The sequence below is a fragment of the Ochotona curzoniae genome, unplaced genomic scaffold (assembly GCF_017591425.1).
Source record: "Ochotona curzoniae isolate NIBS_2020 unplaced genomic scaffold, NIBS_Ocur_1.0 contig_1014, whole genome shotgun sequence".
Classification (NCBI taxonomy): Eukaryota; Metazoa; Chordata; class Mammalia; order Lagomorpha; family Ochotonidae; genus Ochotona; species Ochotona curzoniae.
Genome location: NW_024464920.1, coordinates 18944221 through 18962232, shown reverse-complemented (window position 1 = coordinate 18962232; position 18012 = coordinate 18944221). Strand labels below are relative to the sequence as shown.

Genomic DNA, 18012 nt, shown 5'->3' with positions numbered 1-18012 from the left:
ATATTCCATTCCCTGAAAGCAAAGCAAGGTGGCATTTCTAGTCTTTTCCATAGCTTCTTGAATTTGGAGAATAAGCATGACCTCTGTAGACAACAGCTTCCTGTCTACACAATAAATACTGAGATTCTTCAGTATTTCTCATTTTGACAAATATGTCACTTAGTGTTTTTTCCAGCATTTCACCACTTTTTGTCTTTTTTGTCAGGTGATACTTTGAGGTCATAGAAGTGATAGCCATTTTAGGAACTGATGAGTGATGAAGAATTATAGATGGCAGCACAAAGCGGATGCTGTAAGCCATAGAGCCTTGGACTTAAAATCAAAGCATGTGGCTTTGCACCCAAGTTGTTCTGATAAACTCTGTGGATTATGAGTAATGCATTAAGCCATGCAGAGTGCTGCCTGACCTTGTGTGTAACACCAATTGACAGTTTACAAACATTTCAAGGTTTTAGCAACGATTACTTGACATAATAGTTGGAAAGATAATGCTGTGTAACATTCAATAAACATTCACAATTAGAGTTACTGCTACTGATTTGCTTCGCATTTCATAGTGACATAGGATAGTAGAAGCTGACATTTTCTAGCCACTGCTCTCTTCACTGGAAGCTAGGATCTCATCTGGGATGAATAAAGTGACGTAACAGGTGCCTGAATTCATTAGGAAATGATGCACAATCCTCAATTTCCTCATAATATCTGTCCTTCCACAGAAAAGTATGATGCAACTAAACTTGTCCTCAGTTTACCATGTTATTTGGATGCTCTAGATTGTAATTGTCAGAGGAACAAAATAGATGCCTTGATTTGAGATACGCTATCGGGTAGAACAGAAAGAAATTCATTAAGGAATCAGATATTTCTGTCAAATTTCTGGTGATTATAGTATAAGGAGTTACTATGGAAACACATTCAAGAATGAATTTTCCTTATATTACTTGAGAGGTAATGTTTGAGTTAGAGGCTAAATGCTCTATTGCATCCTGTAATTTTTAGCATTTTCTAGCAATAAAAATTTATAACTGAGTGTTAAGGTTTTTTATCTTTTGGTTTTATTCATGTTTGACTTGCCCAGGGCATGAGTTATGTGTAGGTTCTGCGGCTGAGTATCCACCAAAGCACTTAATGTACCTCGCAGCCACTACACCAGAGGACGGAGAAGCTGGTGTGTTTGAACAAGCGTAATGCAAGAAGGCAACAAGAAGCCAGAGGTTCCAGTGGAATATCTTGACCCATCCCTTCTGTTTCTTCTTCCTTTGTTCTTCATCTAAACTTAGTGAGTGCCACTCAGGCACCTGCCAAGACCTGCCAAGACCTGCTTACTGGATATCCAGCAGAGTTTTAAAAGGACTACAAACTTAAAAAAAAAAACAAAAAGATTGACAGTGTGTTCAGATGGAGTCCACAAAACCTCAACTGTTAAAGCAGTTAGAATTCCCAGTAGACAAATGCTTTTTGGACCTTATCCAAAGATAATGATCTATTAAAACAAGTTGCCTAATCTTCTGAGTTAACTTCAAAAGAAAAGTGGATGCAGGGTGAATTGAAAAATGTTTGCACATGTAAGTTCAATTTATTTAATTTTAAATAATTAGAGTATGGCAATGATTAGTGCTAATTGGAGCTGTGTTGGGCTGAAAGAATTATCCAAATATGTTTTGAAGACTCCTGAGAGACTGATGTAGTGAATGTTACTGAACTCGAGGGTGCTTTGCTGATAAAATGAAGGAAAAAAGAGGGTTTATTTTTTATTAATGAAATGTTATAAAAATCCCAGGTCATAGCTCAGTGTTAAATAACTTGAAATATAACACTTTAATGATGGCCACAAAGGCTAAGTATCCTTAAAGCTGAGTGAGTAGAGTTACAGTGGTCCTCGAAATAGGCACTTAGTTACAGAATTCTTTTCCTGACTAGTTTGAGGTCAGATTAAACTTTTGGGTATATTGTAGTCTTGTTGAAATGGGGGACAAGTCATAGTATGGTTATACAGTCTACAATGTTTTCATGTGCTTTTCTATTTCTGTCTTTTTGTGAAATTGCCTTTAAACTCCCTAAACATTTCAGTATGCATACAAGATTTTTAAAAATTAGTATTTGATCAACAGTTATTTTCAACTTTCCCCTTGAAGGATGAGAAGACATTAGTCAGCTTACCATTACAGGACAATGTTCTCTATTTAGATTGCTAACCACCAGCCCTCAGGTCCTAAACAGTGAGTTCTGGTGAGATGACAGTTCTCGAGAGTCTATGAGAGCATAATTTGTACTGAAAACATACATGTTTTTGTTTGTTCTCCCACACCTGGCCTTTTGGTAGGTAACCTTAATAACCTCTATGCATGCATGATTGAAATGCATACTTCTTTGTTCAACATAAATTCAATATGTATGAAGGTTGCTATTTCTGTGATTAACTCCATCTAAAAAGGTGCATTTAAGAAAGGTTTATATGATGGTACAAACGCTAATTTGCTTTTAGAAAAATGTTATTGCTGTCTACCTGTAATACTTTACAAAAAAGAAATTCACCGTTAAGTAATAAGATGTATAACACTGCAAAATAACCCTTTTAGCCATGAAACTCAGATTCCTTTGTCTTTTTCCATATTACCTATTCCGAAATTCGATTTTTGTTTGTAAGCTAATTTTAAGCTGTTAGCCTTAGGATCCTGCTTGCCTTACTAGTTACTAGTTCTTACATAGTGCCCTGCAGTAAGGGGAATAAACCAAATAGTGGAGCAAATGTTCAGATATAGAATTCTTTTTCCCCCCCCTCCCCATGGTAGCCTTGCCACCATAACTCACTTTATGATTCTCATGTACATAAAAGTTTGGCCTGACCACGGGTTTACGCAGTTGTCACCCAAGCCGTGGATGAGGGTGATGGGTGATGGCTCTACTGTTGGCTCTGCAAGCCAGGGCGGCCCGTCAGCTGACCCTGTGAGGATTCCTGTTCTCTTAGACTCTGCTGGGAATCACGGATAATTACGGTGTTCAGATTAGTGCCACATTGTTGTCTGGGAATTTTTGATTAGTTGATATCACTGGATATTGAGAGAACAATTATACAATCAATGAAAACTTTCCCATGTGAAAACTTTGTTTTAAAAACCCTTAAATGACTCTGCCTTCATGACCCCATCAATGAAAATAGTGTTAATTTGTAAATCAGTGTGGTGGTATATGAATAAAAACAAACGTATAGGTGTGAAAGGCCTATAAGGGGCTGCTTTTTATCTGCAAGAACGTAAATAATCATTTGTTCATTTGACACAGAATTTCCACTTTATATATAGAAGACATAAATGTAATTATAAAACAGATTCCCAAATATTAAAAAAAGGCCACACGGAAATTATGTTCTTTTCAACTCACGTTTACATATGTATATATGAATTTGTATATGGAAAATCTTATTGGTCTTTTGTATTTTCATAGAAAAACTCCCACACTCATTAAATAACTGTCTGCTATGGTATCTTTGAGAGAAGAGCTCTGTATCTTAGCCTCCCTACCGAGTAAAGTCTCATTATAATTTGTCTCTTTGTGTTTCTGAAATGCTGGGCTCACATGCTTAACTCATTAATGAGACTGGAAGGCATCTCATAATGGCTGGTTTGTCTCACTAAAGCCACCCAGAGTTAAAAAGAATGTTGCAGTTTAATCCGTTGGCGCAGGAAATGCATTTGTAATGCAATTGCCCAGTTGAGAAGAGTTTCGTAGAAAGAACTTCCTTTCCTGAATTTGGTTAATTTTGAGCTCCTTTAAATTTACTTCCCCATCCCCATGTTATGTATAGTCTTATATAATGAGATGTGTTGCGCATATTCATGGTCACCAGAAGAGTCCTCGTTTGTTTACAGCATTCTTAGCTTACAAAGAATATTCACATTTTTTTTTTCATAAAGACTGGATTGTTTTATGCCAACCTGATTTGACCATTGTGTACTGCCTGGTGGGAAGTGTTAAACCTCTCATTTTAAACTAAACAAGATTATTCCGAAGACTGGCATTCAGAGCTTGCTGTTAGTGTAATGGGTTCGGACTCTGGCAATACCCCGTGCAGTTGCACTAATTGAACTCTTTAGGTACTTGAGTTTCTAATAGTTAGTTCTGGAAGGAGCCTGTCCTTGGTACACAACAAGTTGTTAACTGCTTGATTTCCTCGTGTTAGCTTAATGAGGAAGAATGGGTCACCATGCCAACCCTAACAATATTGCTATGGTTTAGGAAGCATCTTTCCCTTGACATTTGCTTCTATTTAAGGACTTGTAATTTTAAAAATCCTGTATTATTATGCAACAAACAAGTAGGATTTAAAGTTATGTCATTTTATGCAATACATATAAGCATTTGGACATTTAAATTGAATTTTAGTTCATTCCTTTTGGAAGGTAGTAAAATGCTATCATATAATATTAGTCTTACTTTTCAGTTGTTAATTTTTCTGGGAGCTTTCAGTACTGATCAAGAGACTCATTAATTTTGCTTGGCTTTAAAGAGCTTTTACTTGAAATGGCAGCCATCTAATACATATACTTATTCAGGCTGAAAACTGCAGAAGGCAGAGTTCCCGTATTACTCATCTTAGTTTCCTCTATTTATGAATATCTTGTATTGTGCATTTGCTGTAGTTAATGTGTCACCATCCAATTTGTCATAAAAGATAATCCATCATATTTATTCACGTGCCTGAATTCAAGGTCCTGGCAGTTTCTGAAATTTTATTTTTGAACATCTGAACAGTTTTGAGGATTCTTAAATGTTTTGTAGAATGTTTCCCTATTGGAATCTGCCTAAGTGTGTTTTTATTCTTCTAACGATTAGGCTGGTAATAGAGATTTAGGGAGGATAACCACAATTGTAAAGTGATATTTGTTTTCATTACATCATAACATGGATGTATCCCTTCAATGTGGTTATCACTGTTGTTGACCTTGACTACATGTTGGAAATAGTATTTTCCAGGTTTTGTTACTGCAAAGGGCATCTTCTCTGTAATTTCTCCCTTTCCAGATTGTACTCTGGGAAGAAATCATTTCACAGTCTGACCTTTAGTAGTGAAAATCAGGCTGCAGTCCTTAGAAGATCCTTAATGGCTTGTGATTCCTTATGCAAAAGAAACACTGGTGTGCTCTCCTTGATTTTGTTATCTACTTATCCGTATGGACTCATGAATACTTATGGGACTTTTAGTCATAATTGAGTACAGTTTTTGAGGCTCCCCTTGTTCCGGGTTTGGCCATTGGGAGGTTCTTGGATAGTCTGATTTATCATGTTGACATTTGGGCAGCACTGTATGGCTATGTACATTTGGAGCACTTACTCAATTTCTTGGGCAACAATTTTCAGAAAATCATACATAGATGAATCAAATCTGAAGGAGAATTAAGAAAAAGTTGCTTTAAATTTTTTTTAAAGAGCAGTTAAATAAGAATAGATTATCATTCTAATTTGTTTAAAATTTCATTTTGTAAATGGCCTTGTTACAGCCTTGTTATCATAGGTATACATAAAGAATGTAAAGAATTGGGTACTGGTGTGGTGATTAGTGTGGGCTAATCCTCCACCCGTAGCACCAACATCCCATAGGGGTGCTGGTTTGAATCCCACCTGCTCCACTTCTGATCCCACTCCCTCCCTGCTGATGTTCTTGGAGGGCAGAAGAGAATAATCCGGGGCCTTGGGCCCCTACGCTGATGTGGCAGAACTGCAGGAAATTAGGACAGAGAGTGGGACAGGAGACCTGGAGAAAACTTGAAGGTAGCAGAAAGTGATCCAAGGCCTTGGACCTTCCCAGGTCTTGCTGTTTCTGCCATTTGCAGAGTAAACCCTGGGATGGAAGATCTCCCTCTCTGTTTCTCCTTCTATCTCTCTTGACTTTCAAGTTAAATATACACAGCTTAAAAAGACATTTTGAGGAATTTCAAGTAAGCTTATAAAATGTAAATGTAATTGAAACAAAGGGGTAGAAGTCTGTTAATCCTAGTGTTTATTTGATAAAATTAACTCAGATTTCATTGAAAACTATCTATACATAGCATGTTATTAAATTAGATGCATCAAATATTCTTTAATTCTGTGGATTTTCATGTTACTACTGTGACCCTTGATAAAGCTTACTATTATGTTAAAATGAAAAAATTCTATCTGTGTATCTTAGGTGCTATGTTTTTTAGTTTTAAAGATTTTCTTTTTTAATGTTGTTTACATGGTTGAGATGGATGCACAGCCATGTGGGCCTCCAATTAGGAAGCAGAGGGTCAGGTATGGAGGAAAGTTTGTAGGACAGATGTTTCAGTTTAATTTTTAAATTTTTCTCTGTGCTTAGGGAAGAAATGGGAAGGAGAAACTCCTTGCTGTCAAACTACAGCAGCACCTGGGGATGACAGGGGTTATTTGATAATGCCTTAGAGACCCCAGCATGGGGCAGGGGGTTCTGAGGATATGGTTTTCTTTATAGCCAGGGTCGGAGTCCAGTGATGTAGCTGAGAAGTCCTCCCAAGAAACCTTGTCTGGGGTGAACTCAGATGTGATTCCCTTGTTCACCATCCTGTGTAGCATCAGGATTGGTCTGCTACCTGTACCAGCTTATGTGCATATCATTGGATGCAGCTGCCAGATTAGTTCTGCCCCACCACCCATATCTCATGTGAATCGATGGGTGCTATGGCCCAGCCCCAGCCAACCTGCCACAGAAATGGTTCTCACACATACAGTGGGTGCCATGGCCCAATCTTGGAGGCCCCATTAACCCCCACAAGAACCATCTGCAACCCCAGTCTTTCCATGTGCCAGCCTCTCCTGTGGCCTAGCCTGACCTAGCCCACATTTCATGGCTGTCATGCACACTGTGGGTGCTATGGCTTAGCTCAGTCCGATTCATTCCCAGACCCAGCTTCCATGTGCACTGACAGGTGCTGCCCTGCCCAGCCTTGCTGGTCCCTGTCCTGGCTCTGTGCTTGCCAGCGATAGTTGGCCTAGTGGGGGATTGCTCAGTTCCCCTGCCAGGCATGTTCCCAGCCCAGTATCCTGTGCCTACCAGAGATATTGCAGCCCAGCCTGACATGAGTCACCCTCATGTGAACTGGTGGTGTTATGGTCCAACCTGGCCTCGCCTGGATTCCTTCCTGGCTCTCATTCATGCCATTGTGTGCTGTGGAATGACCTTGCCTAACCTGTCTACAGACCCAGCTCACATGTATGTCAGAGGGTATTCCAGCCCAGCCTGGTCTAGACTGCTCCTATCCCCAGTTCTGCTTACCAGCAGGAACTGCAGCCTAAGGGGGAGTTCCCCGAGTTTCCCTGTCAGGCCTGTTCCCCTCAGTGGATCTTATGTGTGCCTGCAGGTGCTGCTCCCAGACTGACATAGCCAGCCCCCAGTCCTAACAGTTGCCAGCAGGTACTACCATCTAGCCCAACTGTTCTACTCCCATTCCACCTCTCACCTGTTGCAGCCCTACCCAGCTTCTTCCCAGTCCATGTCTCAGGAGTGTCAGGTGGGTTCCTGTCAGATGAGTTCTGTGGTTCATCTTGGCTTGGACCCTCACAGCCCCTAGCTCTCTGCATAAACTGATAGATGCTACAAGTCCCACAGAGGGAAGCCAATATTCCCCTACAGAATCTGTCGCCAAATTTTATTCTTTCACTTTCTGGTGTGTGCTGCAACCCAGCCTGACATGGTCCACCTGCTGCTCAAAAACTCACGAATGAGTACTAACAGCCTAGCCCAGCAGTCTTGTCCCCTAGTCCCAACTTTTGCATGCCCCAGTGGGTGATGGGTCATGCTATTTAGAATAGCCCAGGTCTTCCATGTGGGTGGGTGTCTTTGCCTGACTCAGGCCTGCCCTTTGGTTTTCCCCCTCTAAGCCACTTTGTCTCAGCTCTATCACCTACCTGCAAGTGCAGTGGCCTGGTGTGTGGAAGACCCAGACATCATTCCTACCATGCCAAACATGCCATCAGCTACTTCCACTGCAATACTATCCCAGACCTCCTTCCCCAGCTCCTTTTGCTCACCCCCCTCCTGGAGGCCAGAGTGGTCTTCCCCACGTATCGTTAAAAAAAATGGACTAAGCAACTATGCAAGCCTGCTGATGTAGGTAACATAAATTTGGCACTCTCCAGGTCTGGAATGCCTTCCAGCTACCAGCTGTTTTTCTCCCAGCAGTGTAATGTTTGCCTAGGTACAGTGTAACACAGACAGTTGCCTACAGTGGGGGATAAACTGCTATATGTTTAACTGGAGTTGCGCTAATGAATTCTATTGGATATTTGAACTCAGTGGGAAGCATTATGGTGCATTGTAGGGTTAGCTTAAATGAATAACTTTCTTATGTAAAATGCTCAGACTTTACAAGCATAATTAATCTTCAAATTCTTTCTTCATAGAGACTGTGTATGCCTGTATTGAACCTCTTTGTATCTTGAAATATAATAAAATTACCATGGCTATTGGTTGGCATGCAAGTTTTTTTTCTCTTCTTCTTTAGAAGATAATTATTAATAAGTCATTTTTCCTTTTAAAAAGAAACAGGAATATTCTGACAGTATGTTGATGGCATAACTTGGATTAATCACACTGATATGTCCTAGAAAGGATTCATAACTAATTTCCTTGTCACATACTCAGAGCAATTATCCTTTTATATTTATGTTTTGTGGTGAGCATCTAATTGGAATTCTTTTGTTAAAAAGATGAATCGAGAGAAATCCTATATTAACACAAGGAAATCTTAAGAGTTTAAGATGAATGGTTGATACAAAATAGATGATACTAGATTTTTGTTATGTCTGGCAAGCCTTTTTCTCTTAGTCATATGGCTTTCAGAACCTGATTTTTATCTACTTTATTATTACAAGTACGATCAGTGCCAAGGGTTTAATTTGGAATTAAATGAACCTTATGCATTAGTAATTTATTCTCATTAGTTTGCCAAAATGTGAGTCTCTTGATGATTTTGGATACTCTAAGGCAGAATGTTTACATTTTTCTTTCATTTAGAATAAAATAATCCTTCTCAGTACCGTTTATGTCTAAAAAATCCGAGATCAATAGACAGTATTTTTACTTAAATGGTGGAAAGCGGAAATGTTCTAGCTGTTCTTTGTTTCATTTCATTAGTCCAAATTCCATAGCAAAAGGAATAAATGCAGGGTCTCTATAAAGGCTTTAATATGAACTAAATGGTAGTCTTCTTATTAGCTTCTACCTTCTATTTCAGATGATCTATGGGGACAAGCTTGATATTTTAAAAGCTTCACATTGGCTGCTTTTTAAGTTATACTTGTATCAAAACGTCAAAGATAGAACTTATTGGCTGTGCACCTTCTATTCCTGACTCATTTCTATTCTGTAATTTTTCCATGTCTGAAAGGTCTAGAAAAATCCCTTAAAATAATCTAATTAAAAATATTATTTATTCCTTCAGTAAAATAAAAACTGGTAAATAAATACTGCTCTTTTCCATGATCTATTCACAAAGCTCATCTATCTTGAATTTGTGCATTTATAGATAAATTAAAATAGGAAACTTGCATATTCTTGGGCATAAAATCTGTCATGGCGTTTTTGGTAGGGATGCAATAATTTTCCATTTATAATTGTACTTTTATAATAAAATTATAGTCAGAGCATATTCTTCAAAAGCATGAGAAGTTGCATTGCTGTGCATTTTCCGTGGCAGAAATAAAGACAGCCGACAAGCTATGGTGAATAGAAATAAGGCCATCCTTAACAATGAAGATATTGAAAATGGTGCATTGGAATTGTGTGCAGTATTGTCCATTTTCATTGCATTTGTGGAGGAGTCAACAAGGTTTAAATGTGTGTTAAAGATAGGTAGAAAAATGGCTTTTAAAAGTATGAGGTTGGGCCCGGCGTGATGGCGCAGGTGGTTAAGGTCCTTGCCTTGCACACCTGGGATCCCATATGGATGCCAGTTCTAATCTCAGCGGCCCTGCTTCCCATCCAGCTCCCTGCTTGTGGTCCGGGAAAGCAGCAGAGGACAGCCCAAGGCTTTGGGACCCTGCACTCACTTGGGAGACCCGGAAGAGGCTCCTGGCTTCCGATCGGCATAGCATTGACCGTTACGCTCACTTGGGGAGTGAAACATTGGACGGAAGATCTTCCTCTCTGTCTCTTCTCTCTGTATATCGACCTTTCCAATAAAAAAATAATAAAAATAAAATCTTAAAAAAAATGTATGAGGTCAAAGTTATTTCAGTGCCTACAAGTAAGTGTGTCTAGCCCTGTGTTACCCTCTGGGGATTCAGAGATATGGTAATTTTTATAATTCAGAACTGAAAGAGGGATTTTGGAAAATATTATTGTAATTCTGTACTCCAGCTGGTCTACTTTGTGGTTTTAATTTTCTTATGAACTCAAGGGATAAGAAAAATGAAGATAAAGAGCACAGTAGTTTAATTGGAGATTGTTTTGGGACGTGTTCACTTTTTTAATATTGGAAAAGCTTCATAAACTATGAATGTGTATAATGGCTACCATAGCGAATAAATATGGAGAACATATAGAAATATAGAAGATACTTGAGTCAGATGCCTATGTGCCCATAACTTCAATTTATTTTTTCAGGTATTAAGTAGATAATTGTGGCCAAAATTTTTTCTAGTCCAGTAAGTGAATGCATACCCTTTCTGATGTCAAACTTTTCTATCTGGATTTCGTGAAAATTTTGGTGCCCGTAGGAACAAAAGGACTCTGTCACAGATTTCACTTATTTGGAATATGTTTCTTTTGCTTTAATTTTTAATATTGAGAATGAGTATCTTTTAAGATGTTTATCATTGGTTTTTTTTTTCTGAATTTGTTTTGTAGACTTTCAGTCCTGTCTTTCTATGTTGTTGCTTTGCTTTTTATGATTCATTAAGATTTTCTTCTAATTCTGTGGACAAATGTGCTTTCTGTTACATGTGGTAAGACTTGACACTCGCAAGCCAGAAATTGCACTTACTATAAACATCTGAAATCCTCTGTGTCCTGGGCTTCGCGACAATCATTCTACTGAGAATTGAATTTGTTTTATAGCCTGTGAGAAAGCATTATGATTTACTCTATCTTCTTCATTTAGATTACAGAAAATATATCCTAAAACCTGGTGAAAGTGTCCAACACTGTCAGTTACAGGAATTAGATTTGAATAAATAAGTGGCGATTCTCAGTCTTGGCTATATGGAAATGACTTGGAGAAATTTGCTTAAACCAAAATGAACTCTTTTTAAGCTCGTAATGATTAGTGATCGATATCTAGGTTTGAAAACATTGTTTTAATTCACTGTTCATTGAGAAAAAACGATCCTTTTTCTCCAGGAGTATTTTTCTAGATGGAGAGGAGCGAGTGGTGCTCAGAGAACAGATTCCTTGCTTTTCATATGACAGTTGTACATCCATTGTGTCGAAGAGCACCTTCTACACACAATAACCTTTATTATGAGTAGAAAGAACTTACAATGTTTTAGGTACTCCATCATAACCCTTTGTTTTTAAGCTTCTCATGAAAGGTTTTGCTCAAGTTGTGTGCACATTAGAGATTTGCCTATTAAGATTTAAAACTTGAGCTGATATTTTAAACATAATTACTCACAAAACCTTAAAAACTAAAACATTTTGACATGAACTTTTCCCAACTGATTCAGCTTTTTCTTGTGGTATAACTTATTTACATTTTACAACCTCCAAGTTGGAATGAGTCTATGAGGCCATCTCACATCAGAGCTTTATTGCTCCTTTAAGAAAATATTTGAGATCCAAAGACAGACACACAGATAAGATAAGGCGGGAATCTCCATCTGTAAGGTCATAACCCATTTGTCCACCACAGTGGAGTCAGGCAGAAGCCAGAGACCACATCCTGAGTGGGTGGCAAGGACCCATGTATTTGAACCACTACTTGCTGCCCCTTAGCAGGATGCTGGAATATGAAACAGAGCTGGGACTCAAATCCAGGCTTTTCAGGAATGAGCTGTATCTGTTTGAAGTGGCATTTTAACCACTCGACCAAATGCCCATACTCCACACTTTGCAGTATATCTTGCTCTTAATGATATTTAGTTTCTGCAAGTATTGTAAAGCATGCCAGGATGGTCATTGTGACAGAGTGAAGTAAGCCGTCTTTCGGGATATCCTCCTACTTCACCAGAGTACCTGGGCTGTAGTCTTGCCTTTACTTTGGATCCAGTTTCTTGCTCCTGCACCCCGGAGGAAGCAGGTGGCAGCTTGGCCAATTGGGTTTCTCTCAGTTCAGTGTAAAGTGCAGATGCAGTACCTTCATGCTGAGTTAGGCTTATGCTGTTGAATGGCATTTGGCAAGTGAATTATAAGATGAAAGATCTCATAGTCTCTTCCTTTCTCTCTATTTCAAATGAGTAAATAAAATTTAAAGTCATACATAAATTAATGCTAGTGTTTCATATGGTTTTACTCTTTATGGCATTTTGTTGATACTTGTACCTCTAGAACGCTTAATATAAGATAGATTTTTTTAATTTTTATTTTTTATTGGAAAGGTGGATATACAGACAGGAGGAGAGACAGAGAGGAAGATCTTCCTTCTGATGGTTCACTCCCCAAGTGAGTGCAAAGGCTGGAGCTGTGCTGACTGGAAGCCAGGAGCCAGAAGCTCTTCCTGGTCTCCCATGTGGATGCAGGGTCCTAAGGCTTTGAGCAGTCCTCAACTGATTTCCCAGGTCACATACAGGGAGCCAGATGGGAAGCAGGGCCACCGGGATTAGAACTGGCGACCATATGGGATCCGGGCGCATGCAAGGTGAAGACTTTATTCACTACACTATTGCGCCAGGCCCTTAATATAAAATAGAGTTTATCATTCACAACTTTACTTAATAGTTTACAGTATGTAAATATCTTTCATTAGAATACCATCATGTCTTTAATGTTTCATTTTGATAAGTTTCATCCAAGTTAAATAAGGCTTTTATTAAGTCAATGTTTTAAGTCATTTTGTCTGGAACCATTTCTCTATTTAAAATAAGCTGCAACTGTGTATTTTTTTTAAAAAATTACTAATCTTCAAAGTCATGGTTAGAAAGAGAGAGACAGAAACAGATAATCTTCCATCCACTGGTTCACTCCTTAAATGGTTTGAAAGCTGCTGCTGGTCTATGCTGAGGCTGGGAGCCTGCAGCCTTCTCCCATGGGAATGGTTAGGGCCAGGCACTTGGGGGGACAGTGGAGACACAAGGAGGATCAATAAACATCTGTTCTGTGCTTCCCAGCAGTAGAGTGGGCTGCATGAGAAGTCCCAAGTGTGGCTGCTGGGTATTTCTACAGCCTATTCTTTGTGAGCTGGATTTACACTGAACATGATGAGATATCAAGCATTCCAAATGTCATGGAGTGAGACAGCTACGTAATGCCATGGTGTTGGCCATAGGAGAGGATGTTATCAGTCAATCATGGAGATTGGTGTGTAGAACATATCTTTTCTCCCATGGCTTGGTTTGTTACGTATTGCTAAGTTCTTAGGTTGAAGGAATTTATCAGAAAACTAACAAGGATGCCCTTTGACTTTCCTTTCACAAATTTTGGCTTTGAAATAAGTGTACTCTTAAATTCATTTATTTTTAAAAGATTTAATCAGTGTTAAAATATTGGGATTCCCAAGAAGCGTTTGTAATTGTTAGTTGACACTGACGTCGATGACAGTGTGACACAGAAGGCAGCAGCCTGGTTTATAAGCTCTGTGAAAGAGATTGTAGGCAATGGAATGGAGACTGTTATAGACACAGCTGACTGCTTTTGCTTGCAAATGAACAGTGGCCTGTCATAGCCTATATAGAATATCCCGTGTGTCATTCCCATATTCTCATGGCTGTTGATTTTCCTCTGCAAAGCTAAATTGAAAAATGAAAGAAAACAGATATTAGGTGCCTATTGATCCTATACTTTAGGCAATTACTTTCAGTAGGAGGTCTCATTTTGATCTGACACTAATTCCAAAAAGGAAGTGTATTGAAATAATTTTGCATAAGTCAAGAAATGGTTGTTTTGCTTGTTGGTATTTCATAGCAAAGAACAGAAAAGGTATTAATTGTTACTTCCCAGGTTAGATTTCACATTTTGATCTCTTTGAGTTGAAATCTTACCAGGAATGTTTGGAAGGAGATGGAAACAAAGTCATGTTATTTGAAAGAGAATATAATGTTTATTATTGAAAAATAATATGTATTGCATCTCCATAGGCTAACTGAATTGTTCTCATGCAGTTTTGCTAATGATCTGTCACCCCCCTCTTTTTGATTTCAGGGGAAGAACTTGTCTCTTTTCCTCAGCATAAGTTTGTTAACGTTCTGGGGAACCTCCTTGTTGGGTGCTCGGTTATACTGGATGGGAAATAAACCACCAAGCTTTTCCAACTCAGACAACCCTGCTGCCGATTCAGACAGCCTTCTGGCTCGCACACTCACTTTCTTCTACTTGCCAACTAAGAATCTGTGGTTGCTGCTGTGTCCAGATACTCTGAGTTTTGATTGGTCCATGGATGCTGTGCCTCTGCTAAAAACGATTTGTGATTGGAGAAATCTACACACTGTGGCCTTCTATATTGGACTCCTCATCCTGGCCTACTATGGACTGAAGAGCCCAAACGTGGAAAGAGAATGCAATGGGAAAGCCGTGACAAATGGCAGGCAGAATGCAAATGGGCATAGCTGCCATTCAGACATGGAGTACCGGAACTCGGAGATTAAGCCCAGCTTTGCATCCAAAGTAGAAAATGGCATTAAAGATAATGTATCACAGAGAACACAACTTCCTTCTACGGAGAACATTGTGGTTCTATCTTTATCTTTGCTAATAATACCTTTTGTTCCTGCCACAAACCTGTTTTTCTATGTTGGCTTTGTGATTGCAGAGCGCGTATTATATATCCCTAGTATGGGCTTCTGCCTCCTGATTACAGTGGGTGCCAGAGCCCTGTATGTCAAAGTGCAAAAGCGGTTTCTCAAGAGCTTGATTTTTTATGCGACTGCCACGTTAATTGTTTTCTATGGACTGAAGACTGCAGTCAGGAATGGAGACTGGCAAAATGAGGAAATGCTGTACAGGTCAGGGATAAAAGTTAACCCAGCGAAAGGTAATATTAAATTTTATGCTTTTCCTTGGACTGTTTAACATTTCAGCCTGTTACATCGTCACTCCCTTAAAATGCAATGTTAAGGAAAATTTCTCTCTCTCTCTTTATGACACCTACTCTTTTTAACTTCTCTAACTTTTGAAGTGATTTACAGTAAAGCCCATTTAGAGGCATTTCCAGTACTCCCAGTGAGAATCAGGAATTCTTTGCATGTGTTGCTAACATTGTTTATCCAGCAGAACTCTTAGGTTAGAATTTCGACCATGATATGGATTTAGAGAAATACATGATTTCCACATTTTTGTATGGCAAAGAGGACTCCTCTTTGCTCATATAGAAGTCAAGTTATCACAATTCAGTGTATGTCAGCTCTTCTGTTTTCTAAGCATTTCCTAAGGAAACTCCAAAAATTGGCACTGAAAGATTTGAAGGCAAGTCTGCCTCTAAATCCTGGAATTTTGTCTCTAGGTGTCAGTGTGTAGCTGCCCAGTGTGAGTCATCCTGAGGTGTTCAGGAGCTAACTAACTGAACAGATTGGGGTGTTCTCAGTAGTTATCACATTCATATCTCAGGGGTCTTCACTTGTTAAATATACTTTGGAATACACAATGAGAAGACCAAGTTAGGGCAAATTAAGTGGTGATGGAAACTAGAAAACATTTGGAACAACTGAATGAAGACAAGTGTAAGGTCTTAACACACAATGCATCACACTATACAATGCCAAACATTCTTGTTCTTTTCAAGCATGTCTTGGTTGTTTATGCTTTAAATTATGATGGTGTGTTATAGCATTTGAACTATTATTTTCTAATTTTTCTAACACAGTTCATTATTACATTTCAAATACTAAAAGTATGGAACTGTTCTAAATGTATGAAAACTAACGGTGGATCAGGATATAAATGAAAATGTCTAGATAACCTACAAGCAAACAGCATTCTTTTCTGATTAGCACAAATTAAGTCAAGGGTTCAGTGAGAAACTACACATTTGTTTAAGCCAAGGAACTAATTGTTGGTACTTAAAATGCTTAATAGATTACAGGGTTTCTGATGGAAACTAGAAGCATTAAAGTTGAGCTAATGCATAGCGTATAATTCCTCAATTTTCTCTGAATTTACCATGTGGTTTTCCTGGATAATAGATAATGCTTTGTTTTTAATGCCTGACCTAAGTTTCCCTGTCAAAATTGTTGCAGTGAGGTTTTGCAGAATGCTTTTTGTCTAGTTGCCCTTCACTGGTAGGCATTATTAGTATATGGAATAAGGCTGGCTGGATGGGCAATTTTCTCCTTGATGTTTAAATAAGTACATAAAAGCTCCCAGAATGCTGTTTGTATCTCAGGGTTGTCCTGAGGATATATTAAATTTCTTGGATATATTTCAGGCTAGGCTACTGTTACAAAGAGTCAAGATAGTAGAGGTTTAAATAAGATAGAACCTTTATTCTGTCAAGCAACAATCTAAGTATGTACAACACAGAGCTGATAAGATGGCGCCATGGGTTTTCAAGATCTTGCTCCTTCTCTTTTGTTCCCTTGCCATCCTAGGGTGTTACCCTGTTCATGTGGTCCAAGATGGCTCATTACCACATCAGTACTTCAGCTGCCAGGAGTAGTGGAAGAAAGGGCAAATTATGGGTGCTCCCACTGTCTAAGAACGTATCTCTGGAATTGCACACGCCATGTTGGCTCACAGGCCATTGGCCACACCTCTCTGCAAGGGAGGCTGGGAAATGTTATCTTCATTTTGGGAAGCCAAGTTCTCAGCCAAATAATATTAACTTGAAAGGAGAAGTGAATGCTGAAATATGGCAGTCTCCAACTCAGAGGGCATGAAAACATTTTGTACACTCTTATGTGTTTCAGCACTAGCTGCTGTTATTGCTGATATGATTCTGAAAAACATATTTGGATCATCCAAAAAATGTACTTTTCTTCTTTGGACCACCCAGTAAATTCATGGGTTTCCAACATATTTCCTAATCTCCTTCCAGTGAGTACAGGACTTACCGGTATTTTGATAGGTTCTTTGAGATAAATTGAATTCCATGGGTGGGTATTATGGCAGTATCCCATATAAGTGCCACTTTGAGTCCTTACTGTTCCAATTTCAGTTCCTCAGTCCAACTGGGAATGCCATGGAAGACAGCCTAGAAGGGGTGGCAAATTCTGAATGTACTGGTAGTTTTGGAAATAAACCAGATCTAGGATGGATGAAGGGTAGAACAGACCATCTGGTGATTGACCAGAGCCACTGGGAATAGAGATGGCCTCAGCTGAGATGGTAAAGCCTTCAGGGCAACAGGTGGCTGCTGCACAGATGGGATAGTGGGTTTCAGAAGCTTAATTTCTAATTTAAAATTTAGTTATTTGTAAGAGTTAGACATTTTGCATCTCCTGTTACATTCTTCCCATGGTTGTAATGGTAGAGGATGTGCAATATCCAAGCTTTTTGAAACACTTTTTATTTTGTTTGGAATAGAAACATGCAAGTGGACATCTCTCATCTGCTTGTTCCCTTGTCCCTGCAACAGCCAGGGCTGGGCCAGGCTGAAGCTGGAAATGTAGCGCTCAATCTGAGTGTCCCAGTAAACAGGGGAGACCTAATATTGAAGTACCACTCATTGTCTTCCAGGGTGTACATTCGCATAAACCTGGAAACAGTCACTGTGCTAAGGAATGTGGGTTTGCATATGGTGACTAAAACTACTGCACTGAATGCCCACCACAGCTGAAATTTAAATGAAGTTCTCCAGGAACCTTTTGAAATACCATGTTTGCAAGGATCGGTCTTTCCTTATCTGAAGCCTGCTCATCCTTTCTAGCCCCTGATGTTCTTTCTGTTTGCCACTTAGCCTCCTGCTACAGAGCTTTGCTCTTGTCAGTTTT

At 39.0% G+C, this 18012-nt stretch overlaps 1 protein-coding gene across 1 annotated transcript in view; it reads left to right on the top strand.

Annotated features, from left to right (window-relative positions):
• The window catches only part of TMTC2 (transmembrane O-mannosyltransferase targeting cadherins 2), a 360995-nt gene that overhangs the window by 176117 nt on the left and 166866 nt on the right, over positions 1-18012 (top strand). Inside the window, exon 3 of the mRNA XM_040981140.1 lies at positions 14291-15119. Within this exon, the coding sequence (XP_040837074.1) occupies positions 14291-15119 (829 nt within the window). The remainder of the gene's footprint in view (positions 1-14290; positions 15120-18012) is intronic.